The 27,569-nt window shown below is 45.0% G+C and overlaps 1 protein-coding gene across 1 annotated transcript in view; it reads right to left on the minus strand.

The window, feature by feature from the left end:
• map1ab (microtubule-associated protein 1Ab) overlaps positions 1-27,569 on the minus strand; it is a 37,693-nt gene that overhangs the window by 4,339 nt on the left and 5,785 nt on the right. The window contains exons 3-5 of the mRNA XM_086027890.1: positions 10,791-10,873; positions 10,503-10,640; positions 57-10,122 (exon numbers count right to left, since the gene is read on the minus strand). Of these exons, the coding sequence (XP_085884016.1) occupies positions 57-10,122; positions 10,503-10,640; positions 10,791-10,873 (10,287 nt within the window). The remainder of the gene's footprint in view (positions 1-56; positions 10,123-10,502; positions 10,641-10,790; positions 10,874-27,569) is intronic.

Raw genomic sequence — 27,569 nt, forward strand, 5'->3', positions numbered from 1 at the left:
GGATCTTCATGAATAAACATTTGCCCGAGCAGCATCGGATTCATTCAAAAACGCACCTGAACTGCTCTTCACGCCGTTGACCAGGCCCTTGAGGATGTCACTCCGTGAACCTTGGTTCTCTGACATCTTCGCCAGCTTGGAGCTCTTCTCCGGATCCTTCCTCCTGAGGGATGCCGATCGGGGTGAGCCAGAGTCCTTGTGAGCCTGCTTCACCGGCGTGGTGGACCTCTTCTTGACGTCCCCCTTCCGAGCAGGAGAAGCCGATTTGGGTTTGGCTTTCCTGACTCCTTTGGTGGCCTTCTGTTCCTTCTTGAGGAGTTTTCCTGTGCCGCTGAGGTCCTGCAGGCCAGCCTCTGGATCCACCATGCACGCATCTGGATGGGGAGGTTGAGGAGGAGGGTCTTTTACCGAGGTAGGGAGGGGATCGTGCGTCTGCTGAGCCGCCCTCGGTGACGAGGGGCGTTGGCCACCCGCAGCACCTGAGGCTGACAACTTGTCCGCAGGCAAATGTTCAGCGTCTTCATCCGAGTCCAGGTTCCCTTCCGCGGTAATGGATGGACACTCCTCAGTTCCTGGTGGCACATCAGAATCGGACTGCGAAGGCAACGACTCACTCACCGATGTGGGAGGTGTTTCCTCTCCGGCTAAAGTCGCAGTCAGTCCAGCTGAGACGGCACCGGACAACTGATGACCGGCGTCTCCATGGTGATACTTTTGCTTGCGTGACTTTCTCTTAACGGATTTTTGCTCATTGGCTGCATCGCCTCCTTCCTGGGAGCGGTCACTTCGGTCATCTTCTTCAACCTCGTCGCCAGAGAACTGATGAGGACTAGGGTTGATGAAGGAAGGCGAGAGTTCTCCTTTGCGCTGTTTGTATTCATAGGAGGAATCCGCCAGAGTGAATGCAGCGGAGGCTCCCGTGTTCAAGTCCGATGGACGATCGGTTTTTGCTTTGCTCGATGCTCCTGTGAGCGAGCTTGCTATTGAGGAGGCACCGTGGATGCTCGCCATCCATTCAAAGGCTTCCTCCTCTTGGTCACTGTAACCTGGTGGAGGGGCACTTGGGAAATCATCAGGCTTCTGCAGCAGCTCCCAATCAGATATACTACTCTTTCGCCGTGCCTCTAATCTCTCTGGTGCCTTCTCCAAAAAGCTTTCCCTTGCCTCTGGGAAGTCTTCTTCTCCTTCCGACTTGACATCTACTTTATCACCCTGCTCAACTGCAGATTTCACCGTTTCAGTGCTGTCTTTGCACATCTTGTCCTCCAGAGACTTTTCTTCCATTTGTCCTTTAGCCTTGTCTGTTTTTCTTGTTTCCTGCTCCACTTCAGTGCGAATCATCGTCTCCTCTTTTTCATCATGTGGTGTCTTCTCACCTGGCTGCTTTTCCTCCTCTGCTCTGGGAGGGTCTGTGACGGCACATGAGGTGTTCATAGCACCACTTGCACTTGCTGAAGTGATTGAGGCAGCGTGATGAGCTGTTTGCGGCAGGAGTTCCGGGAATGACTCAGCAGTCGTCGACGTCTTCATGTTTGTTGTACTCAAAGTACTTTCCGTCAAACGTGCCGCTGTGAGTAATGAAAAAGTGTCTTTCTCTTCAGGCATTTTTTGGCAGAGATCTCCAGCAGTCCCTTGGGGACTCCTGTCAGTGGGTTCAGCCCTTTGTGGAGAGACTTCAAAACTAGTTTCTGATGTGGAGAAAATGTCTGCTAGTTTTGAGGGCTCAATACTTGGTACGCCAGACAATGACAATTTGGTCTCCTCAGCCTGGGAATACTCTTTTGTAGGTTTCGTCATCACTTCCATGTACTCGTCTCTCTGAAGGCCACCAGAGGCTGAGCTTTCAGGCCCGCTGCTGAACAATGGCACTTGCTGGGCTAAATTGCTCGATACGCTGACAAACGTTTGAGCACTGTCTTCTAAATGCTGGGCAAAACTTGAGAAGGGCGATGCATAACCGGCTGAAGAGGTGGTGAAGGTGCAAGACAACGAAGGAAGCTGGTTCTCATTTTTAGCAGTCAGATCTGAGCTTTGCCTCAGAGTCGCACTTTCCTCTTGGTTGTCTCCTTGGTAATATTGATCTTCACTTAAGGTTACTCGTCGACATACATCTGACTGGCTTTCGTGCTGCTGATCGTGTGGACCTACTTGACTGACCTCAGAGTATCCTTCAGATCCACTCGGGCCAATATCAGCGTAGCTTCCAGTATGCAGAGAAAAGAGACCAGAGGCAGGCATAGATATGGATGTCGGTTGGTCAGATGGTGCGGCTGAGCTTGAGCGGCCGAGGTTGCTTGTGGGTGATGACTGGCAACGGGTTTCTGATTGTGGCGATAGAGATTCATTGTCTCCGTCCGTTTTCTTTGACCGCTGGATCTCTGAGGAAGCAAAATCCCCAGCAATTGATAGCCTCCTTGGTGTTGTTGGCTCAGGAGATAAACTTGTTTTATCTTCCTTTGTTTCGAGAGGTTTTGGTTCATTTGGTGTCGCCAAGCAGATGTTTTCTAGTTTTACAGCACTTGTGCCTGGTGATGTAGTTGTTTTGCCTTCACTCTTGGTCTCAGGAGGTTTGGTCATACCAGCGGCTGTCGCTCCATAGACTATTTCCTTCTCAAGAAGGTTTGTATCACCAGATTGTAATATTTTACTTGTGCCCTCCTTGGGCGTCACAAAGGCATCATCAGGTGTAGCTTTAGAGACCATCTCCTCTTTTCGGAAGCTCAATTCAGGAGAGGTTTTGTTTGAGTCCACAGAGGGTGTGGCATTCCCATCGGGACTACGCCCGCACGTTTCTTTTTCAGACTGCTCCCTGGCACCTTTTTCCAGGTCAACATCACTCGAGTCCTCCTCGTCCTCTTCTCCATCATCATCATCATCATCATCGTCATCATCGTCATCGTCGTCATCAACGTTGAAATCTTCACCTGCCACAAGTAAGCGTGTATCTACCAGGTGTTCTTTGCCTTTGGAGAAGTCCAACATGGAGTGACTGTTGTCTGAGGCAAGAATGTTATCATCTATTGTATGTTCTAAACACGAGGAGCCCAAGCCTGCTCTCGATTTACTTGCTTGCTCTTCCCTTACAGAGGATGAAGCATCTTGGGGTAAAATATCTTTTTCTGCTGGCGAGCGCCGACCAGCTGGAGGGCCTTCGTGGTCCGAGACCTCTGTACCGTCTTTCAGTGATTTTTCTGTCTCCTTCTTTGCAGTGTCCTTTTGTGTGAATGGGGTGCTGAGATCTGATTGGCTCCAGGTTTCTTGCTTTGATGCCTGCGCTGTGGAATAAGGAGCAGCACCAATAGACACCTGACCCCTTTCTCCTGTCTGAAACGTTCCTGAAGTTCCTTCCTCCATGTCCTCCTTCTCTTTCTCCGATTTTTCTGGTTTGTCCTCTTTGGGACTATAAGATTCCTGGGAAGTTTTATTGTCTTGCATATTCAAAGCTGAAAAGCTCTTGTCAGCAGAAGGCGTGTCTGCTCTTTCCTCTCTTTCCCTCTCTTCTTCTTGCCCTTTCTCTCTGTTTTCTTGTTCTGGTGAGGCACTTTGGTGGCTGTCACTCTGTGGGCTGTAGTCAACTCCACTTAAGGACATTGGTTCTTCTTTGACTTGATCCTCATGGTGGAACATGGCTGACCCTGTTTGTGTTGTTCTCCTGTTATCGTCCATGCTAATGTCAAAAGTATGACCTTCCAACGTATCTGCTCCCTCTCGAGTGGGAGGCTCTTTTGGGATGGGCTTCTCATATGGATCATATTTGGATGCAGCAACAGTTTTGCTTTCGTCTCGTAGTCCATTATCAGTGGTCTCCTTCTTTGCACCATCTGATTTCAAATCATCAGTTGGCCTGCTGTTATCAGAATCTTTGTCCAGTAGGAAATATGAACAAGGCTGTGAAAATCCTGGAGAAGCCGCCTCCCGTTCTCCTTCCCTTTCCCGCTCTGCCTCTTTGCCAGGCTTCCCCTCTTGCTCCGTCTTATCAACAACCCCGGGACGAATTTGACATTGGGCTTTGGACTGGCCCCCAGTGCTCGAGCTGGACTCTGGTTCTGTCTGAGGGGATGATTGATCAGAGGATGGCTCTTGCTTTTGAATAGAAGTTGTCTCCCCCTTTACCGAGTCAGTAGCCGAGGACAGCTCCGGGTGGGTGATCCGTGATGGAGTAGTTGCAGGTTTTGTGGGATCATTGGAAAGACTACATTCCTCTGTTAAAAACTCTTTGCCCTCTTCATCCAGTGAAGGTTCCTGCATTGTAAGCGTTGGTATTACTATCACAGTCTGTCTTGGTGTGGCCTCTTTAGTTTGATTTCTTGATGGAGATGTTTGGCCTGCAGAGCTGGATTGAGTTTTGGATTTTCTCAACTCAACGGATAAAGGTCTAGAGCCCATACATATATATTCTTCCTCCTCCTCCTCCTCCTCCAGCTCCTCATCTTCCTGGTCATCATCAGAGGACTGAACCAGGAAGGCAGGTTTGTGGTCTAACTTGGAACCCAACAGCGCTTCTCCGAAGGTGGCCTGTGCAGATTGTTTCAAGGTTTTGTCAAAGTCCTTCTCTTGCAACTCCTCTCGCTCCCATTTCTCCTCCTTTGTTTGTTCTGCATCAGCTCTCTCTTTTCTGCTGATGTCTTGCGCCTTCGTATCGGACGTGCTTTTTATCTCTTCTGATATGGTCTTTTGCTCACGCAGATCTTTCGGCTCACAGGTTGCCTCTTTCTCCTGTTCCTTCTCCATCTTCTGCTCCTTGCTCAATTCGGCAACATGAGCATCATCCTTTTCTTTCTCCATCTTCTCACTGGAACTAATAACGACTGTTGCAACACCATCACGTTCTTCTTGCTCCTCTTTTGGAGCTGCACTTAGTGTGTCAGAGGTTTTTTCTCCAGGTAACTTTTCCTTAGCTTTCTCTTCCATGTCCTGGGCTAGGAAGTGGTCCGCCTCTTTTACATCACCCGTCGTATCAGCCTCAACGGTCTTTTCGGTCTTTTGAACCTCTTGTGTGTTATATGATTTGGTCTTTGTCTCTAGTTTGTCTCTATTTGGGCCTATTGTGGAGTCTCCTATGTTGCTGTCTTGAATGGTGTCATCTTCACTAATGAACTGCTTGACTGCATCTTTCGCCGCATTCTCACTGATACCTTCAGATTTGACTCCTTTCTGTTTTTGATCCTCCACCAGGGCATCTTTGCCATCTTTTGTCATTTCTTGAGCTTCCTCTAACACCGCTATTTCTTTCAGCTCTTCAGCTTCTTTGTCACTTACAGGGCTCCTTTCATCTTTCATAGTTTGGGTCAATGCAATATTGACATCTTGTATTTCCTCTTTCTTTGGTACATCATCAACGTATTTATTCTTATCATAAGCTTCTTCCTTTTGTGTCTCTTTAGTGTCCGCCTTTTTGAGTTTTTCTTCTGAATCTACCACCTTATCCACTTCTGCCGTTGGGTTTACTTCAATGGAACCGTTGACAGACACTTCGTCCTTACTTGTTCCTTTGCCGGTTTCTTCTTCCATGGATTTGATACCAACACTTTGATCCACAATGGTCACTTCTTCCTTCTGGGATGTTTTGTCAGTAATGGTGTCCACTTTGTTATCAGCCTGTTCATCCACTTTACTAGCATAAATGTCATCTTGCAGAGTGGTACGCTCATCTTCCTTATTCTTGCTTGTCATCTCCACGTCAGCGGGTATGACAGCAGCAAAGGCATCTGCTGCTTTTTCTGCTTCTTTGACAGATTTGTCGGCAAGTGGTTGTTCCAAATTTGCTAGCATGGCAGATTTCATCTCCCGATCCTTCTCTTTGGCCGAAATGTTTGCAACATCCATACAAATGTCTTCTTTGGAGATTTCAGTCAGCATAGTATTGACCTCATCTTTTTCCGTCTGCTCGTCTGTGATGAGCCCGGTTTCTACTTCATCGTCTTTGATCATCTTATCCACTGTTTCATCCGTACCAATCCTCTCCCGCTTCTCATCCTCACAAGGCTTTTGAATTGAAATATCATCCTTTCCCTCTGTGCTGCGAACAATTTGAATCTCTTTTTCTTCAGGTTTTGTGGCAACAATGGGAGCAGTTCTCTCCTCGTCTCTCTCCTCCTGTTTCATTTCTTTATTCTCAGCCACAACAACATCAGTCTTGATTTTTTCCATGAGTTCATGGTCTTCATCCTCGTACTGAAAAGCCACAATTATTTCTTTGGGAGATTTTGCCACAGGACTGGTCTCTTTTTCCAACTCTTTAAAATCATGTTTCACGATGGCATCAAATGATTCTGTTTCCACGGGTTTAACATCTTTCACTACCTTCTCATCCTTAATGGGTGGAATGTCACAAATATCTTCAGAAAAAGCAGATTTTGATTTTTCCTCCTCCTCCATTTTTTGTAATTTAGAAACATACGGTTCTTGTTCTATAATAGTGACAATTGTTTTCACTGCAGATTTGTTATCATCTAAGGTGGCTTTGTTGTTATCTTCATCATCATCAAGGAAATGGCCTCGTCTTTCTGGAGATTTATCATGTTCTCCCTCACTTTGTTTATGGGAGGTGGGAGGATTATGTCCTGCCACAGGTGTTTGAACTTCCGTGTAAGGTTCATCTTTAGCAGTTGTCTGCTTTTCTGTGCCTTCTTCCGGCTCCTTGACAGCTACAACATCCGTCAGGTCCTTTTCAAATGGTTTTTCCTCTGTCTTCTTGTCTTTTTGCTCCTCTTCTTTTTTCTTTCCGGTTTTGTCTTCAGTTGAGGCGGCAAGCTTGGGGAGCTCCAAATCAGGAAATGCTCCCACTGGCGAATGTCGAAGGGGAGAATGAGATGCACTTGGTGGTCCTGATTGTGCCGGGGAGGCCATTTTGACAGTGATGTCATCTGGACTAAAACAACGCTCCTCGCTTTCTGAGGTCAGAGAGTCTGAGCCAAAAGGCCTGGTAGGCACAACTGATGAAACAACTTTGGAGGCCACTGCATCAATATTCTCCTCTTCAACTGGAAAGTGGACTGGTTTGTCCTCTTCTGTTGACTTGGGAACAGAAAATGGAGAGCCAGACTGCTTTTCAACATCCGTGTCTTTGCTCTTTGTTTTTTGGGATGAGACATAGACCTCTTGAAGTTTTTCTAGTGAGATGTCAACATTGGGAGTCTGATCTTCCTCTTCTTCTTCTTCATCGTCATCATCATGGGAATCAGGAAGCTTAGCGGCCGTCTTTGCATCTTCAAGAGGAAGCTGTAAGTCAGCCGAAGGAGACTTGTCTTCAAGAGACGATGGTGAAAGTGTTCCCGATGAGAGAAGTTGCTCATTTGTCACTCTGGTTTTTGCTGGCTCTTCAGGAGCTACAGTGGATGCAACAGAATGGTCTTCAGCAAGAGAAGTGGGGAGCGAGGACATTTTGTCATACTCTGTGATGGATGTTGCAGAAGAAACGTGTTCTTCCTCTGCCAGAGGAGCAGTGAATATGTTGGTAAACAATGACAGTTGCTCCTGAACGCCAGGCATAAAACCTTTCCCGGGGATGGCTGAAGCCTGCATCTCTCTCATGCCGTGAATGTTTACAAATGATTCAGTCTGATCTGGGACCAAGACGTCGTTGGAACCAATGTCATATTGAAGGTGTGGTATTCTCTCCTCGGCCTCCTCGTGAATCTCCTCATCCGAGATGGTTTGTTCTGTCTCAGAATAGCCTGGAATGGTCTCGTCTTGAATGTAAGAAATGGGTTCCACGACGGCAGTTCCAGCAATTACCGCACTTATGGGCGCTGTAGTCCCTCCCACATGTGAAAGGTAGCCCTCTTCCTCTTCTTCCTCCTCATATTCGGCTTGGGTTAAGGTGTCGGTTTTGCTCTCGCTTACGAACGTCTCTTTAGCCACACCTTCACTGGGGATTTCTTCATCTGCTATCACATCTAAATCTTCTACCTCTTCCAGTTCCGCCTTTTCCGCTGGCTCTTCTTCATCCTCTTCATCCTCTTTTGTGTCAACCTTTGCTAAAGTGAGAGTTTCGGATTTCTCCATTTCTTTAGTTTCATGTTTTCTGTCCATCCCATCATGCTCCTTCAACTGGAATTCGTCTTCCTCTTCACCAATTCCCATATCCTCCTCCTCCTCCTCGTCCTCGTCCTCTGTTCTCGCCTCAGCAGTTGGAGCATCTTCTTCGTCCTCTTCCTCATCCTGAGATGCAGCTCCCTCGTCCTCATACATCTGGGTCTCTTCCAATTCTTTCTGGTTGTCGTGTTTTGCCTCAACAGCAGCTTTCACTAGCAGTGGTTCCTCCTTTCCAGGAGACTCTGTCGTAGGTAGGAGTACACTTTCTGGTTCTTCCGGCTTTTCTTGGGTAAGGCTTTGAGCCGTCGTCTGCAATTCGCCCTCATCACGGCATGCCGGTGCTGTTAGATCGCCTGCAGCTACTTCTTTGATCACTTCAATATCCTCGGTGAGGCCTTCAGAGGGCGGAACGCCATTCTGTGTTGGCTCAGCTTGAATGCTTTCTTTACTTTTGTCTATTTCTTCGCGAGTCTTTGGTTCCTCTGGCTTGGATTCAGCCTTTGCCGGTTTTGTTTTGCCAGTCTTTGTTTTGCTCGACACTTTAGCTTTGTGTAATGTCTTTCGGACTTCTGGCGTGAGAGGTTTGAGGTCAGGCTTTGCTATTTTTCTCAGCTCTGGTTTGGATGTGTCCCTTTTCTTGTCCTCTTTGGACTTAACATCTCTCTTCTCGTCTTTTCTGGCTGACTCATCTCTCTTGACTTTCTTGATCTCTTTCTTCTCTTTGTCCTTTTTCTCATCCATCTTTGACACCCTTTCCTTGGGGTGTTTTTTCAAGGCTTTTTCCTTGAGAAGTTTCTTCTTTTCTGGCATGTCAGATTTAGATTTGATGGTTTTAGTTGTCTTTTTCTGTTCCTTTTTCACGGACAGGTTTTCCTTTACAGTCTCACTCTTGGTCTCTGTGCCGGCATCATCTTGTCCTTCTGTTTTTTCCTTGGTCAACTTTGCAGTTGTCTTCGGGGAAGATTTAAGGCTTTCTTTGCTCTCTGTTCTTTGTTTTAACTTTGTCTGCTTTACCACAGGAGGCACACCAGAAGCAATATCTTTTTGTGTTGCTACAGGATAACGTAAGTAGTCAAGGTGCTTTAACTTTTCCAGGCCTTCCAGTATCTTGTTTTGAGGTGCATTTCCGGGGAAGAGAACTCTGACAATCTTTTCTGTCGGGTTTGCGGGAAGCCAGACAACTAAGGCAGTCACTGATGTCAGGTAGGGCACAGATATTTCTCCTTCTTTCCCATTTGGCAAAACAATGCCGGTTTTGGCTTTGCTGTTGCCAGCCCACTTTTGCATGAGGAATTGCATCTCTTTGCTTTCCTTGACAGGGTTGAGAACGTACATATCCAACCGTCCCACTCCCATTTTATGGAAAAGGGTGATGGGCTCAATAGTGTTGCTGACCACTCGATAGAGAGGCTCCGGCTTAATTCCCAGTTTGTTGAGGTACTGCAAAGTTAGTGAGGCTTCTTCTATGCTGCGTTTGACTTTAAGATTAGATTCTGGCATGCGTAACTTTTCTGGCACATTGAAAAACACCACACCAAGTTCTGGAGAAATCAGGTTCTTAAGCCAATTGCTACCGTTGGTGGAGCCTTGAGATCCCTCCTCCTCCTGTTCCGCTATTTTCCTCTGTAGGATTCCGTTGATCCCAGGGAGATTGTCGGCACCGATGTGAGTGAGCAGAATGGAGTCGATGCGGTCCAGGTGGCGGACCAGCTTCCAGAAGCAGGATTTGCGTTCAGAGCCGCCGTCAACTAAGATGTTGAAGCCATTCACAGCAAAGAGAGCGGAGTCTCCGCGTCCTCCAGGAAAAATGTAGCAGCATGGCTTGGACAGTTTCAGGAAACCTCCGGATGTCGGCGGCTCGAGAAGGTCAAATGGTGAGGGTACGTCAACTGTCGCGCAGATGTACTCCGTGAACTCGGTGACCCCCTCCATCTTGAGGATCACAGGCTCAGGGTTTAGTTTGTAGTGCAGGAACTCCCGCAGGGTCTGCTGCTGTCCCAGGGAGTTCCAGCCCACCTCCCCGCGGCAGGACACAGTAAGTGTAGCCTGCTGCTTGGGGATGGATGGGCCGAGTAGTTCAACGACCTGCACGAGGAACAAAGGCGAGACTGTAAGTCAATAAATACATATATTTTTAATGTTGTTATTTTAACTTTGAGTTTGTCCCGTTCCGGGGCTTATTTAAAAAAAATAAACGAATCAAAATGGCTTGGACCAAAACGATGGTTCCCTTGATTTGGTACCAGGTCTCAGATCTGAGGGATTTCAGCTCCTTCCACAAATGTTCATTACAACATTGATTAGGTCTCTTTAGAACAGCCTGTTTTTTTCTAGTCACTTTTGGATAGTTCTGTGTGGTTTGAGGTCATTATCCAGTTGGAGGACCCTTGAATGCATTGATTGCAACAAAAATATTGTATTAATTTAAGAGTACCATTATCTTAGTGAGAGTATCTGGGACTCACCCCAGGATCAGAAAATATACTCGCAAAGGTGTCGTGGTTGAAAACCCCTGTTTGAAGAAGGAGGCCACCGTGATCGGAGCTGGGACCGCTCAAGACTAGAAGCTTGTGCCCCGCCGAGTCTGTGATCAGAGACTGGATCTGGGAATCGCAAAGACAGACCACCATTAGGACGTCTGCTTTTTACTTGGGAAGGCTTGAAAAGGGTTAAGAGAGCAATTGAGAGAGGAATACACTGTTTAGTTCATCAATGTACAGTTCACACCTTGTCCAGGGTGGGATGGAGCTTACCTCTGCTACGACGGTGTCTATTGAAGGGTTGACAAGCACCACCGTCTCTAGGACATCACTTCTGTGGTGTAGAGTCCTTTGTCCTGCACACAAACATTAAAACACCTACAGAATGTTGGGCGGGATCCGTTTGAAATCCATCCATAGTTTTTATTTGATGCTTAATTAGGGTCACATGATCTGGAGAATATCCAAGATGACACCGAACAAGAGAAAGACTCCACCCTGGATTGGTCGCCGGCCAATTGAAGGGCAGATATAGACGAACATTCACACTCCCAATCACTGCTATGGACAATTACGTGTCATCGGCGATCATCATCATCAAACCTACTGTAACATGCATGTTTGTGAGTACCAGGAGAAAATCCACACAGGAAAACTAGAGCTGAGATTGAAACCAAAACCCAAACCCATCGAACTTACTAGGGACTAGTCTCCCATCCACAGCACTGTTGAAATCATCTGGTTTGGGGGAACTGTCCTACTTGGACATTACTATCTATTCCAGCTGCCGCTTGAAAATGGAAACTGCCAAATCACGGGTGAAGAAACATTTGGGCGGGGTGAGGTATTATTTCAATACTCGTTACCAACATCTGAACAGCTAGCTTCGAGTCCCATTTTGTGACAAAAGATTGACTTGCTTGTTTACTTACACACTTGATGGGTTGGCAGGAACTCCACAGACCCAACGATTTGTAATGCCAGCAATTAAAAAGTCACTTTTGAAAATTATGTCCCCTTGAATTGTGCTGCTTTCCATCTCGTATTCAGGCCAATCACTATATAGAGACAAGCAACCCACCCACTCAAGGCTAGAAAAACACAAGTTGAAAATAGGCCATTGGAGTCTGCTGGGTATTGAAATGTGAATTTGTCATCCTCATCCACAATCTACTCCACATATTTGGTAGCATCACTGAAGTACTTCAAAGACATTCTGAGTATAAACATACATTACAAACAAACGGGACTATTCAACACAATTTCGGAACTCCTTCGGCCCAGCGGTGATGTAAAGCGTCCAAATCCCTTTTGTGTCAGCACAGATGGGATCTTATAATTAGAGAGGTCTAAAATTATGGCTGGGAGCTCATCAGCTCATAGAGCTAATCATCTTTCTTTTCTTTTTTTTTTTTATGACGAACACTCAATAGTCTGTACACTGTTTATATGACATGTATTCAATAAATTTGGATTATTTATCAAAACAGTTTACACAATAATATAATTTAGTGAGCTGCATCTCTGTAGTTGCCATTCTGTTGTTGATTTAATACAATTTCATTCTCAATTCTAATTTCACTCCACACGAGGTGGCAGACTATTGTTAGGGCTACTTTTCACGTTCAATTTCACAGTAAATGAAATGGTCAGTGTACAGTTTGCCATTCACAGCTGCATGAATAGTAGAGTCCAAGTGGTACCTTTACTTGTCATTTTGAAACCCTAAATTGAAACCCTAACACTGGTTTAAAACCCTACTTTGAAACCCTAACCCTAGTTTAAAACCCGTCTTTGAAACCCTAACCTGAGTTTAAAACACTTCTTTGAAACCCCAACCACAGTTTAAAAACCCTACTTTGAAATCCTAACCCTAGATTAAAACCTTACTTTGAAACCTTAATCATAGTTTAAAATACTAAATTGAAATCCTAAACTAGGTTTATTAAACCCTAACCCAAATTTGAGAAAAAAAAATCTTTATTGTTCCCACCGGTTCTTAAACTGTACTATACTACAATGTGAATAGACCAAATCTTTTTTTTTTTTTTTTTTTGTGCTAATTTGGAATGACATGCAGGACAAACATAGTAGTACCTGAATAATATTAAAAAATTGTTAATGCTGGTTTGCTGTACCTCAGTTTTGTCCACCAAAGGCTGGATCTTTTATACAATACAATACAATGCAATTTTATTTATATAGCGCATTTCATAACCCCCATGTGCCCCCCCCACAGAAGTGCTGATGAAAATGTGTGGCCCCCTCCATCATTTAGATTGCCCATCCAAGTTCTAAAAGAAGTTCTGCTCTTTTTTCCTCTGCTGACCCGTTTGATATAAATATCCACGTGAAGTCCCTAAATGAGAGCGCTCTGTTTCAAGGAGACTGCTCCAGATAGTGTGTTCCACATGTCCAACACGGTGATGGGCTGAAGTTATGAAGAGTACAATGCACCACTTCTCAGCAAGGAATCGGGGATGAAGTCTGGCTGTCAATTTTCCGCTTTTGGAGGTTGTCGTATCAGCGACATAACAGAGGCGGGACCTTGAGTGAGCGCAATGGTATTCCGTGATGTATAAAAAAAGAGGGGCGTGAAGTTTAAAACCTGACACTCGCTTCGCCCACCCTGTTGTGTTGATAGCAAAGTGGGGACCGGACAGTTTTAACACCCCCGCTTTTATCCCCGCTTAAATCAATATCAGCCGCCCAAGTGATCCATCCAGCCGGCTTGGTTTTTGCATGAAATCAACTCAATTGAAGAGAGATAATTACGCTAATGAAGTTCACCAGCACATCAGCTTAACAAAACGCTGATCGCCCGCTAACTACAAACGATAGTTGAGCTCATTTCATTGACGTGAGCTAATAATTGGTCAGCAGGATTACCAAGATTGCCTGAGTGGAGTGACAAACTGATGGTAAGACGGACGGAAAACGAAAAGAAAACCGTGGATATCGTGAAAGTCCATCTGTCCTTTTTCTGTACCAAATATCCTCGTTTGAGTCAGGGGTGAGCTGGAGCCGATCCCGGGGTACACACTGGACTGGTTGCCAACCAATCCTGGCACACATACATGCATATTTACACTTGAGGAAAAATTAGAGTCTTCAATGAATCTAACATGCACCAAAATAGGTCGCGACGTTAGCTAACATTAGCATTAGCAAGTGAACGCACTAGCCATACAAGCAGTTTATCTTATTGGGTTAGGGTTAGGGCATTCATTACACTAAAAAATAAATAAATTGGCGTCAAAGGATTCTTTCAATATTCTTTGTTTTTTTTTTTTAAATGATTCAAATCCAGACATTTGTGACAAATGCACAATAAACCCAGTGCAAGGGATTATGTCAGGTAAGAATGACCAAAGGATGAAATTTAGCCTTTCTTCCATCTAAACTGTACAAAGAGCTGCAGCCTGCAACACACCATCAAAGGGAAGCTAAAGTCTTAGCCCCCGATGCTAATCCTGCTTCGGTGATTTGGCAGCGTCGAAAGATTGAGCTGCTGAGCTATTAAAAGCCTCACGGAGCTAACAACAAGCTAAGTCTCTTGCAGGGACAAAACACAAACAAACAAATATGGCCATTCAAGGGACAGGCAGAGAAACTCGGGAAACAGTTGTTCCCACAGAGCAATGACAACATCCCGTATCCCTGCTTTACAGCAGCCGTTTGAAGGTTTACAATTACTTTAACACCTTTGCTCATTTCAGTTTGCCCGTTTTGGCGTTTTAACGAGCGGACCTTTGTTCGACGAGATGAAATGGTTTTGGTCGAACATTTTCGATGTTTAGATATACCGTGTTTGATTCTCTTTTGCTTTGTGTCAGTTGTAACGTACACTTCAGCTCACAAATAAGCGGCCTCATATTTGAAGAACTGTGCAAGTGAGACTTCTTTTCATTTTCAAGAGATGCTATATGAACAGGCGCTAAAAAATACTTTTAAAAATGTGTTTTGAAATGAATATAAGTGCATTTAAAGTAATATAAATAGTTTTAAAGTGTTTCAGAGAGTAAAATTTTTTTTTTTTTTTTTTTAATGGTTAATATACGGTCTCTCTATGTAGTGAGTGTGATCAACTGTATTTATTTTGACGCTTGTATGAAGGTTGCACTTTCGTGACATGTCGTTTGACTGGCAGAGCGAAGCTATGAGCCAAAAGGCAAACAAATGCGGGGAAACAGAGGGACTAGCGGAGGGGGCCGACCACCCTGAGAGAGAGAAGGCCGCTATTGTCGCTCCGGCCAGCAGGAGGACGTTGGCCAAGTGGTGTCGGTGCGCGGCGTGCCAACGATGACATCACTCTCAATGTCCTGAAGGAGGAGCTGATAGCACACACACACAGCAGGCTGCCAAAACATCCGCAACACAAAGCGCGTGTGCGTGTTTGTGTTTGTCTCTTGTCTCTTTCAGGCCACCGCAAACATTTCCCCACGCTGGCTGTTGGAGCAGCGTCCATACCCACAATGCCTTTGGTGCGCAGGCCGGCCATATCTGGAACGACATACGCGGACGCCACGTCGTGTGGAGCAGCATGGGCGCATTTGCATTTCTAACATCCAGCGGGGGGAAGGAACTAATCCAAATATTTAGTCACTGGAATTAAAGCAGTCCAGTGGAAATCTACCCAAACACATTTTTTTTTTCAAGAATATGTTCACAACAGGCCCACTAGTTGAAACACGGCAGTCTGATGAATATTGCGTTTGTGGAATAAGAGTTAATCCACCGGTTTTTAGCTAAACTCATGGGGCGGCCATTTTGTCACTTCTGTCGGCTGAAAGTGACATCACAACTGCTCAGGGCTCAGGCAAGGACCAATCACGGCTGACCTGTTTTCTGAAGCTGAGCCGTGATTGGTCGGTAAATGAGCCTGGGTAGTTGTGATGTCATTTTCAGTCGACAGAAGTGACAAAATGGCCGCCGCCAGAGATGGCTAAAAACGGGTGGATTAACTCTTATTCCACAAACGCAATATTTATCAGAATGCCTTGCTTCAACTAGTGGGCCTACATATTCTTGAAAAAAAATATGTTTGGGTTGACTTTCGCTTGAAATCGATTTTTCAGGTAACTGTCCGTCACTTCAGTATTAAATTCCTCAGCATTATGCTTTTATCTAAAGCAATTCAACCTCTATGGATGGCAACACCACGTAAGGAAAAAAAGACTTAGCTAAACATGGCTCAGGCGACGACATGTTCCCTTAGCTTTGTTCATGTTAGGGTTAGTGCAAAAATGCAAAATTAGCTAATGACAGAAAAAATTTACATAATTTACTTTTATTCTCCGATTTGATGGAGATTTTTTTTTTAATGCCAGATGACGTTTCTTAGGCATTTGCCATGAATCATTCTTGCACTGGAAAAAAACTGCAGTGCATCATTTACTCAATTTTATTTCGTCAAGTGGTTGCACGAAATAAAATCATCTGAATCCGGAACGATTTTTTTTTAAGATGACTCACCATCTACTTTAGATATGCATCTGGATACCAATCATTTTATTTTGTGCAAACACTTGACGAAATAAAATTGAGTAGAAAAGTTGGTTGAGCACCGCAAAAGACAGGAACCCTACTACAGTCAACGGAGAGACTAACTAATTAACCAACTAACCAACCAACTGACTCACTGACTAAATGCCACCCGACGAACCATTGACCACAAACGACCCCGACCACTGCCGCAAACGAACGCTGTACTGCAACTAACCAACGAAACCAATTAATTACAACCACTGAACACTAACTAATGAACTAGCAAGCAAATGAAGTAACTAAATAACTGAGGACTAAAAACAAATGAAATAACTAAATAGACAAATAACCAGCCATCCTAACTAACTAGCTAGGTAACTAACTAGCTAACTAATTACTGATTACTAACAAACATACGGAACAGAACTAACTGCCGTAACTAACCAAGCAAGGATCAACCAACTAACTAACCCTCAGGTACTAACCTACTAACTAATTAAAACGGAAGTCATCGCAAAGAAATTTTTTTCAAAAATATGTTTTATGCAAACCCACTAGCATTCTGATAAATATTGCGTTTGTGGAATAAGTGTTAATCCACTCGTTTTTAGCCATCGGTGGGGGCGGTCATTTTGTTTTCTGTCGACTGAAAATGACATCACAACTGCTCATAACGACCAATCACGGCTCAGATTCAGAGAACAGGTCAGCTGTGATTGGTCGTTGTGAGCAGTTGTGATGTCATTTTCAGTCGACAGAAGACAAAATGGCCGCTCGCAGAGATGGCTAAAAACAAGTGCATTTTGCTACTTAACTTCTTTTCCACAAACGCAAAATGAATCAGATTGCTGTGTTTCAACTAGTGGGGCTGCTGGGAAAATATTCTTGAAAAAATTATGCTCGGGTTGACTTCCTTTTTAACTAACTCCAAAAAAGGGGCGACCAGCACCAAATGTTTCAATTCAGCTAGCTACTGCGTCGAGATTGTGCATGATGCACCGCGCGGCAATTTTGTCCGTTTTGTCGACAAAATCCTGAGTGATCATCTCGCGCGTCCGTTTGTGAGCACAATCGAGTAAGCGTCCGCATTTTCAAATGCAAATTTTGACTCAATCAGGCCCTACGCGGGCCTCGTCGCCAATGGAGTCGCGGTTGGGTTCGGGCGCGTCGGGCGTATGGCGGAGTCAGCACATTGGAGAAGACGGCGGAGATGGAAGTGGGGGTCTCCTGTGGGGCTGGGGAGTGTGGGGGGGGGGGGGGGGGGGCAGCTTGTCAAGGAGGGGGTCGATGCTCAGTGACGCCGCTCTGCACCAACGCAGACGTCAGCCATCGGCTGCGACGTGGGCCCGACAGACGGGCCGACGGCTACTCTCCCTGCCCGGCGCATTAGCGCTCATTTCATCTCTCATAGCCATATTTGCTTGCTCATCGCGACGTTCCCGCTCCCGGGAGACAGTTCGAGTTCCGAGTGTCGCAAACGAGCGCTCCGGGCAATCGGGGAATGTGGCTGAGCAGCTTCTTGCAGCCCCGCTAAGAAAATCCCGCAGAAAACGAGGTGGGGGGGGGGGGGGGGGATCATCTCATTTATGGAAAGGAGGACTGCAGAGGGGGAAGGGCTGAAAAAAGTACTCACTGCTGCTTTTGATCGAAAACAAACCGATTGTGGACGATCTGCCATTCCAGAGACTCCCGGCTTGCTACCGCCTCTTTTATTGGGAGAAACGGTAAAACCCCTGAGGGAATGTTAACCTCCACTTCCTTCATATTGCCACTATGCCGTCGCATTTGCATTGTTGTCTAACGGCTAAAATTGTTTTGAGTCTTGGATAATTGTCTCGGTTGTGCTCTCGCGAATACGATAAGACACCTATCGTGAAAAACGAGAAAAGACCATCCAGCTGTTTCGATTTCTCTGTTGAATTATTCCTTTTTTTTTTTTTTTTTTTTTGCTTAAACATGAAGACACATGAAGGAATAATAATGATCATATTCGGAAAAATCTCCTTCAATGTCCTTCAATGAACCTAGCATACGTGTTTTCGGAATGTGGGACCCAGGTCGGAACGGGCGCGGTTGGTTCAGTTTGTGTACGAACGTTACCGATTATGGCATATGAACGACTGCTTTTCGTGTAACCTCGCACTGGGGGTTCATGGTGACTCTCAAAGTTTGGGCTCCCTCTAGTGGCATGCAAAAGAATCACTGAATTAAATACAAATGAAATGGACAACATTTCGCCAGTCATGGCGCATGCGGCCGAAACTTCACTTTGGACTCGGACGAAAGCGGCGACGTTACCGAGTAGGATGCCACTTTTACGTTATCGCGTTGTCGAAGTGCCACAAAAAAAAAAAGGGGTTCCAAAATATAATTTCAGCATTAAGTCTTATCGGAAGCGTGCAGGTAGCGGCTCAGTGGCGCCCAGCCTCCCTCCGCGCCATCCCAGAAAAAAAGCGTGCGGCCGATGGAAGCTGCCATCAAAAGGAGGCAACGTTGCTACTGAAAGTCGGCGCCACGAAAACCTGCTGAGCTCTGCGGTGCGCAGATAACGACGACTCGTGTGAGTGAAATGTGTGGGGTTTTTTTTTCAAGAATATGTTCCCAGCAGGCCCAGGAGTTGAAACACGGCATTTTGTTTAATTTTGCATTTGTGGAATAACTGCTCACAAGGACCAATCACGGCTCAGATTCAGAGAACAGGTCAGAACAGAAACAGGGCATTCTGATAAATATTGCGTTTGTGGAATAAGTGTTAATCCACTCGTTTTTAGCCATCTCTGGGGGCGGCCATTTTGTCACTTCTGTCGACTGAAAATGACATCACAACTGCTCACAAGGACCAATCACGGCTCAGATTCAGAGAACAGGTCAGCCGTGATTGGTCGTTGTGAGCAGGTGTGATGTCATTTTCAGGCGACAGAAGACAAAATGGCCGCCCCCAGAGATGGCTCAAAACAAGTGCATTTTGCTGCTTAATCTATATTCCACAAACGCAAAATGAATCAGAATGCCGTGTTTCAACTCGTGGGCCTGCTGGGAACATATTCTTGGAAAAAAAATATGTTTGGGTTGACTTCCGCTTTAAGAATGTTTAAAAAAAAAAAAAAAGTTGATTTAAGTTCATTCTGAGTGGTTTGTACTCATTTTTACACATTTAAGAACATTAAACAAAAAGGTCATTAAAGTTAAGACAGAAGCGTTTTATTCATTTCAATCTTTCGCTGTGTTTATTGTTACTCTTTTATGACAATGAAGAAAATGTTAAAAACGTAATTGATGTTTTGTTGCTTTATGTATTGGATTAACTATTTTTTCACCAATTTTCGGACAATTCACAATTATTGACATGCTTGGGCCTGTAAAGTGCATTATTATTGTTATTATAAACTCCTCTTTAAAACAGTTTGTCCATCTGATATTTCAGTGATAATACTTAATCATTATTCAAAATTGTCCTCATTAGCGTCCTGAACCAGATTGGTCCTCAGATGTTATGAAATGTGTATGAATTTCGTCCCAATTTGGCAAGGCATCAAAACTCTCCATGCAGACATTTAGCCGCAAAAACAAAAGAGGGCCAACCCTTTAATAAGACGACTTAATGAAGTATGTTAATGAGTTGGTCCTGGAAGAGTCATGAGGGCCTGCGGGTGTTTCGCAACGCTCAGTGCTTAAGCTACTTAGACATATTAGATGGGATGGAGCAGAGTGTGCGTGCGTGCGTGCGTGCGTGCTTGTGTGTGCGTGTTTCCGTGAAGATGATCTCAATCAATGGACCTCATCTAAATGAGCCGTCTGCTCCGTCATGTGATCCCGGTGTACGAGCAGCCGGCTGCTAATCTTCGAGCCGGCACGCCTCAGCGTCTCCAGAGTGAGCCGCAAAATTCCTTTGGGCTCATCAACCCACCGGAAGTCAAAACAAAAACAAAACAAAAAAAACTCATTTGAACTGCTTCCACCCTTCTGGGTATGTGCAGATGTTCTGTTTATAGAAAATGATGGGACCTAAAGCGCTTCCCTGAGGAACGCCGCTGAAAATTGTGCCTTATTTGTACTTGGCGTAGCTGGGCAAAGTCAACATTATGCCGCTATACGATACATTTTGCGGATGCAAGCATTGGCACGTGGTCATTCTACAAAGAGAAATTAAAAATGCAAAGCTGCTCTCTGCATTTTTTTTTGCAGCTACAGCACATTCCATTCTTTCGGGAAGGACTTTCAACTCAAATTTCAGAGAGCGTATCGTGGGAAATTTTGTTCATTTATGCGGTCAGCGGCATTTGTTGATATGACTTTTTCTTGCTACCAGGACAAGCAATGTTCAGCCTTGACAAAAAAAACTTTCGGACCTAAAACACTTCCCTGAGGACCTCCATTCAAAATTGTGATTGATTGCTACTAAACGCTACACTAAATCATGTGATATGCTTTGATGATGAAAGCCTTTGGACGTGTCGTCACACGAACAGGAAACTAAAAATGCAGACTCCATTCCTTGTTTCTTTGCATCTTTCTTTGCTTTCTTCAATATTCATTATTCCTAGGTAGAGGTGTACTCAGAACAATTTTATAGACAAATTATTGTATCTATAGTCGCGGTAGAGAGTTGGGAGGCACAACATTTTCTCTTTGTCCAGAAAATACTTGAGAAGCACTGGCCAATGTGGACAAAAGCATTTGGACACGTGGAGTTGTTCCTTCACAGTTCATAAATAGCGTCCACTATTCGGGGAAGACGTTCCACAAGAATTTCTGTTGTAGTTCACCCCAAAGGTGTTTGACGGGTTTGCTCTTCCACACCAAACTCATCCAACTCTGCCTTTTGTCTTAATTATACTTTCCGAAAGCATTTCCTCGAATTTTTTTAATTAGCGTTGTGTCTTATTGTGGTTTTGGATTTATATTTTTGCAATATGGTGCTATTTTCCTTTTAGTGTGCTGTAACTGATGAATGGCATTTTCATTATTTTCATTGGGGGAAAACTGATTTTAATATGCATGTGAATTGAGTTACGCTTGGTCATGCAAGTCCAGGTACCACTGTACTGTAAACATAAAAAACAACAACAACGCGGGACAAACAAATACACGCACACGTCACACGCGTACACAACACGCGCATACGAATGCAAACCAAGTTTTGCTGACTCACTCTCCCCTCCCCCAATGCTCCCGCTCAAATGGAATACTAACTAATAACTATAACTGATGTTTTTTTTCTCTACGCATATATGCGTGTGCGCGCACGCGCGCGCGCATACGGAAGCTGGTTCCACTGCAGTGAGGCGCCATCACCATGCACGGGCACGAATGAATCATCAGAAAGAAGAAGCACTCCAGCCACAACCTGCGTGGTCACCAACTGACGCCATCCCATCATAAACGCGGCAGCAGCGTGCCAACTCGTGACCATGACGACGACTCTGCCACCAGCCTGCCGGTGCTTTAAGAGAGTTGTGCCTGCCTGCCTGCCTGTTGGGGGGTCACTGGGTTCGTGTTGCAGAACCTGCGCCATCTCCCTCGCTCTTTTTTTTTTTTTTTTTTTTTTTTTTTTTTTTTTTTTTTGCGGAGGTGCTTCAAAGCAAGGAGGAGGGTGGGGAGGGGCTGTGTTTGTCCATCTAACCTTTAGCAAGGTGGGACAAGTCATCCAATCGGCCGCAGCATTAATCCCGTTACTTTGGATCAAGCCTTGGACTACTGCCTCCTCTAATGTCAAGACACATTTAAATGACTTGATCCTGCCCTCATTTCTTTCCTTTCACACTAAACTGCAGCAAAAAAAACAAAACAAAAAAAGGGTTGGGAAAATGGTATTGATGTGACAGGCTTACCGTTTGACAAGTTAAATAAAAAAAAAAAGGAAAAAAAGAAAGAAGCAGCATGCAGCACACACGCAAAATGTCAGCACGGACACGTACCTTTGCGGTGGACCGGGGAGTTGCGCGACTACCAGGAAGAGATGAGCGGCGATCGAGCATGTACGTGCGTGCGCGTGTAGACGGAGGAGGAGAAGGAGGAGGAGGAGGAGGAGGAGGAGGAGGAGGAGGAGACTTGGCAGATGCAGCGTGGCGGCGGTGCGGTGCGCGCCAGGATGCGGCAACGGCCGTCTGCAGACAGCCGGTGCGAGTGCACGGTGCAGCGCGATGGGAGGGGGGGGAGGAGGGGAGGAGAGGGGGGGGGGGGGGTTGTGGCGCGCGCATGGCTCAACGTTAACTCATGGTGCGGTGCGCGTGCGTACGTGTGTGAGCGCGCGAAACCTCGCACCGATAAGCTCGCTGCCCCGTCGGGCGGTCAGTTGTGATGACGTCACACAGGGGCAGCCGACGTTCAAAGGTGAGCACGAAGAGCACTGAAGTTGGGTTCGATAGATAGATAGATAGATAGATAGATAGATAGATAGATAGATAGATAGATAGATAGATAGATAGATAGATAGATAGATAGATAGATAGATAGATAGATAGATAGATAGATAGATAGATAGATAGATAGATAGATAGATAGATAGATAGAAAAAAGAAATGGTGATTAAATAAAAAAACAAAGTGAAATGGTGATGAAATAAAAAAAACAAAGTGAAATGGTGATGAAATAAAAACAAATCAAATGGGACGCGGTGTTTAAACCCCATTTGTTGAAAGGGTGAGTCTGAGGCCCGCTTCTTGGACGTGGAATTCAGTTTTGAAAACCTCCAGTTGCACCACGTCGCCGGCAGAGGGGGCAAAAGCAGTAGATGGCCGACATTTAATGCAAAAGCGGAGCTTCTCAAACGTTTTGGATACAGGGGACAGAAACGTCAATTAAACATAACGACCACGTGCACCCAAAAATATGTGCCTTTGCTCATAAAGAATGTAAAAATCTGCATTTTTTTTGTGAACTCAAATATTATCTGTCCTTATGACGGTGGCAATTGGAGGACTTGCGATCAATATCAGCACTTTGCATGATTAAACACTCGATCATCTCAATAATACATGACGTAATGACGCACTCCGGAAGAACGCCCCCGCACACCTGAAGGTTGGCAGAATACATCGAAGGCAGTTTAGAAACAGTCCCTTAAATTTCCTCCTGAGACATATTTGCTAGTTACCTTTGCAACTTACTCAACAATGGGGGCAACAAAACAACAGCTGGGTGTGGACAAAACCAAATTCGACTTCTTTGCCACCTCTGACGTGGCCGTATCGGATATTTATTTATTCATTCATCTATTCTGCAACACCCATAAGCCTCGGGCATGGCTATAAAAGAGAAAATATTGACACAGCGAGGACAGTATGGGTTGTTGTTGCTTGTTCAAACATGCACAAAAGACAACACCAAAGTGCTGAGACACACCTCTTGGGCAATTATCTGACCAATCTGGGTCTTAAACTGCAGTTTCTTGCAACTTCTTGGCAAATTACTTTTTCACGTTTGTGTAAATGCATGACTCTATCACCTGCAACAACAAAGAGAAAACATTGTCACACTATATCAAAATTGTATGGTTTTTGTGATATGAAAAAATGAGACCAAAATTGATCATTTAAAAAAAAAAAAAACGTTGCCACTATTGACTTGGGTTTATGACCTGTTGAAAAAAAATCTGTTTCGATAATGAGATCATAGTTGCCACAAATGGTTATTTTGAAAATCGACTAGTCACAGATTATTTTTTGTGACTAGTCGACCAATCTGACTTTATGTACAGTAAATTGTGTTTTGTGTCAGTTTAGTCGCACTCACCGAAGGACGCCCGTTTAAAATTAGAGGCGGACCGGCCTATAGACGCCTTCTATTTTCTTTCATTCGGAGAAAAGAATGATGGACGACAGACGGGTACCCACGCCGCAGACGGATGACGAATAACGGACGCTCCATTTTTTAAATAAAATACCCAGCTCTGGTGGCTACCCGCCAAGCACATACGAGCAACCTGTGCAAAATATATGCATAAACATAGCTTTCCTTGCGTGCAATTGATTCCGTGAGACAACAACACAAATGTTCTGCCCATTCAACGGTACAGTAAACAAGCGCATTGGCAACAGTTGTTGCAAACGTAAACTCTTAACCCGACTCACTGCCTGTGGCCAACTTGAGCATTTTATTCGAAAGCACAAGACCATGCGGGCAATGTGCACAGAGGTGCAATTCAAAGGAGTCGACTCAGCAGGAAAGGCACTTGCGCATAGATTCAAGTGATGGGAAATGACAGCTCCTATGAAGCAGCTGACACATGCTTACATGTGCCGCGTATGTACTGCCGGGGACGTCGGTGCGTGTGCGTGTCGAGTGACGGGGGAGGAAACACGGAAGAGTGATTGCAATTTGTCTACAAGGTCAAAGTGGCCAAACAGAAAGTGAATCTCCAGGGGGGGGACAAAAATGGCCAGATAGAATGTCTGAGTACATCCCAAGGGCCTGGCCTTTCTTTTCCTCGTACACGCGCGCGCGCACGCGCGCGCGCACACCTCTTTGGATGTGTGCTGCGACAAGGTGAACCAAACAAGCAGACCTGCTGTGTCATTCGGCGCTGGAGGTCAGGACAGGAAAAGTTACGCAGCAAAATTGAACCGGGCCACAGTCTTGCTTTAGTGCCGGATCGGCACGCCACAAATCGACTTTCTGACAAACTGACTTGAATGACAAACACCCAACCGCCGTCACAAACGACATATTCACATGTTAAAATACGCAATTGTAACAATGGTACAAAGTTGGCTTCAGTATGGAGCGCATAAAAAAAGACAAATACATTGGACGGGAGTCGACACATTCTGTCAATATGCAACATCGTCAACCCTCCCACGACCCCCCCCCCCCCCGAAATATGGTTGGACCACCCCCAGGTGCCAGGTCAGATAATTGACTTTTGAGTATTTGATCATTTTTCCAGGAATTTCTTTCCACATTTCCCCTACGGAAGATAAAATGAAGGTTTATCGGCTTTTTCGGAATAATTTTTGGGGGGTTTGTAATTTTTTTTATTTTTTTATCTGTTTTGCTGACCTCAAACTTCCCCCCCCCCCTCCCCCGCCACCAACACCACCCCCACCGCCCCGGGAAATCAAGAGGGATATTGGGAAAAGGCTCAGTTGGCGAGCCGAGTATCACGATCCCCGCATCGCGGGGGTGGGGGTGGGGGTGGGGGGGGTCGTCTTTCCATCTATATCAACGAGTTCCACTGCTTAAGGATCACTTAAGAGGACACACTGCAGCATCTCATACAGCCTAACAATCCTCAAACTCCATACTGGAGGCGGAACCCTCGTACCTCCAAAACGATCACTTCTCATGAGGAGACCCCAAAAACGGAACCGTTATTATTAAGACCCCTATTAGACGTTTTGTTCTGCCGACTATGCTGTACACGGCGCTCAAGAATTGTTTGTGTGATGCATCATCATGTCATTGTCATGAGGGGAATGTGTCAAGAGTGGAAGGCTCAACTGCTTGACTCTGAGCAGTATGAGTCATCAAACCTCCACTGCCCAAACACACGTGACACAAATTCACCTCTCGCTCAATTTCGGGATGCAGACTATCCACCTCATATGGCGATTCACAATTTTTTTTTGCACCGAGTATCACCTCCGTCCAAAAAAAAATACATAATTACCACCATAATTATCAACAATAATTCAGTAGTGTGTAGGCAGAGGCTTTATTCTTAAAAAAAAAAAAAAAAAAAACATTTCATGTTACTGTAACATTATGCACAGCCTAAATTAAAAAAAAATAGAATTATAGAAACTATTTCATATGGAGCCCGCCAGGGTACGAGAATACTTAAGATTGCGTTATAATGCAATACTTTGCAATATAATGCAATAATCATTGCGAAATGATGCAATAGTATTGCGTTATAACACAATATCGTTGCGTTTTAGTGCGAAACCTTTGCATTATAACGCGATAACGTTTCCATTTTTTATTGCGATAAGCAGTTTGGAGAATGGATGGATGGAGTTCACAATTAAAAACAATCGTTGCAAATAAATAGCGTTATTTTAGGAGGAGAACAAAAGACTTTGACTTCCGGGTCATAACTTTAAGCGTACGGCGGCGCTGGCATGAGCATGAAAGACGGTTTGGAGACATTTTTACACTCTACAGATGTCGCACACAAGGACTTACTTCGCATGCAAAGGGATATGGTACGTTTTAAATGTTAACAGTTGGCTAACAAAACAAAATTGATATCCACCTTATGCCTATGCTCTTGCACACAAGTTAAATCAAAATTGGACCTAAATAAATGCTTGAAAACAAACATTTATAAAAAAAATGTATACACTTGTAGTGTACTCAAAAGTTAAATACAACTGAACTGTACCTAACAAATGTACTGTGCTCGATTAAAAAAAAAAAAAAATGACGCCACTGTAACGTGAAACACAGATTGAACATTCATGATTCTTTGCTTGCCACTAGAGGGAGCCCGTGTACCACTAAGTACCCTAAAACGTCCACTTCTGACCCAAATGACGGACTTTCTTCGTCTTTTCAGGCACGTGTTCTTGAAACTTGAGTCAAACTTCATTCCTTTCATCCCCATTAAGCGTCAATCCAATCGGCTTGTACAGTCCAACCTTACGAAAACGATTCGATCTCAAAGGTCAGAGGCAAAGTCCCGAGGCTGAGAGGAATGGTGCTAAACCGGCATTAGCGAAACCTAAGATATGCAATGTGAGGTAAGAGGCTAAAACCGCCAATGGTTCGGATTTTTGCGGTTAAAATACTCCTTTAAGCCCACGGTGATAACGTCTGAATGACGGACGGGGAAAACGAATCGGCAGAGAGAACAAACAGGAGAGGATGGAAACACATTTTGCTCTTTATGTCCTGATAAGGAAAAAAAATCCGGGAGACGTGGGTGAAGACAAAAGTGCTGCTTGCTAAGTTTTACAGACAAAACTTTTTGGTGGATTCACTGCTTGGTGAACTTTTTCAAGCTTTGCACTACAACAGATAAGTCAAATTAGCCATTATTAGCCTCTACAGTAACATAAACTTTGTTTCCTTCCTTTAGATTTAAACCATGCAAGGAAAGGACAGGACAGGACAGGACAGGACAGGACAGGGCAGGACAGGGCAGGGCAGGGCAGGGCAGGGCAGGGCAGGGCAGGGCAGGGCAGGGCAGGGCAGGGCAGGGCAGGGCAGGACAGGACAGGACAGGACAGGACAGGACAGGACAGGACAGGATAGGGCAGGGCAGGACAGGACAGGACAGGGCAGGCCAAGGCAGAGCAGAGCAGGGCAGGGCAGGACAGGACAGGGCAGGGCAGGAAGCATATTTTATCGCTCCCATGGCATAGCTCCCCCCAAAAAAGAGGAACATTTACATTTGATACAGTAGGTTACTTAGAAAATAAAATATAATAAAAAAAAAAATCTTCATTTCCCATCCATTAGAATGATGGATGTTGATGGTGTTACAATCTGTGCTCCAGTCCTTCTGCTGTGCGCATCAAGGCCACCTACCGACTCACACACACACAGTAACATAGGCCGGTCTTTGCTGAGGATAAAGAATACAGGCAAAGAATACAAGTATTCATATATTATCTCTCT

This window comes from Filicampus tigris, chromosome 4 (genome assembly GCF_054856515.1).
Source record: "Filicampus tigris isolate MCC_2025a chromosome 4, RoL_Ftig_1.0, whole genome shotgun sequence".
Lineage (NCBI taxonomy): Eukaryota > Metazoa > Chordata > Actinopteri > Syngnathiformes > Syngnathidae > Filicampus > Filicampus tigris.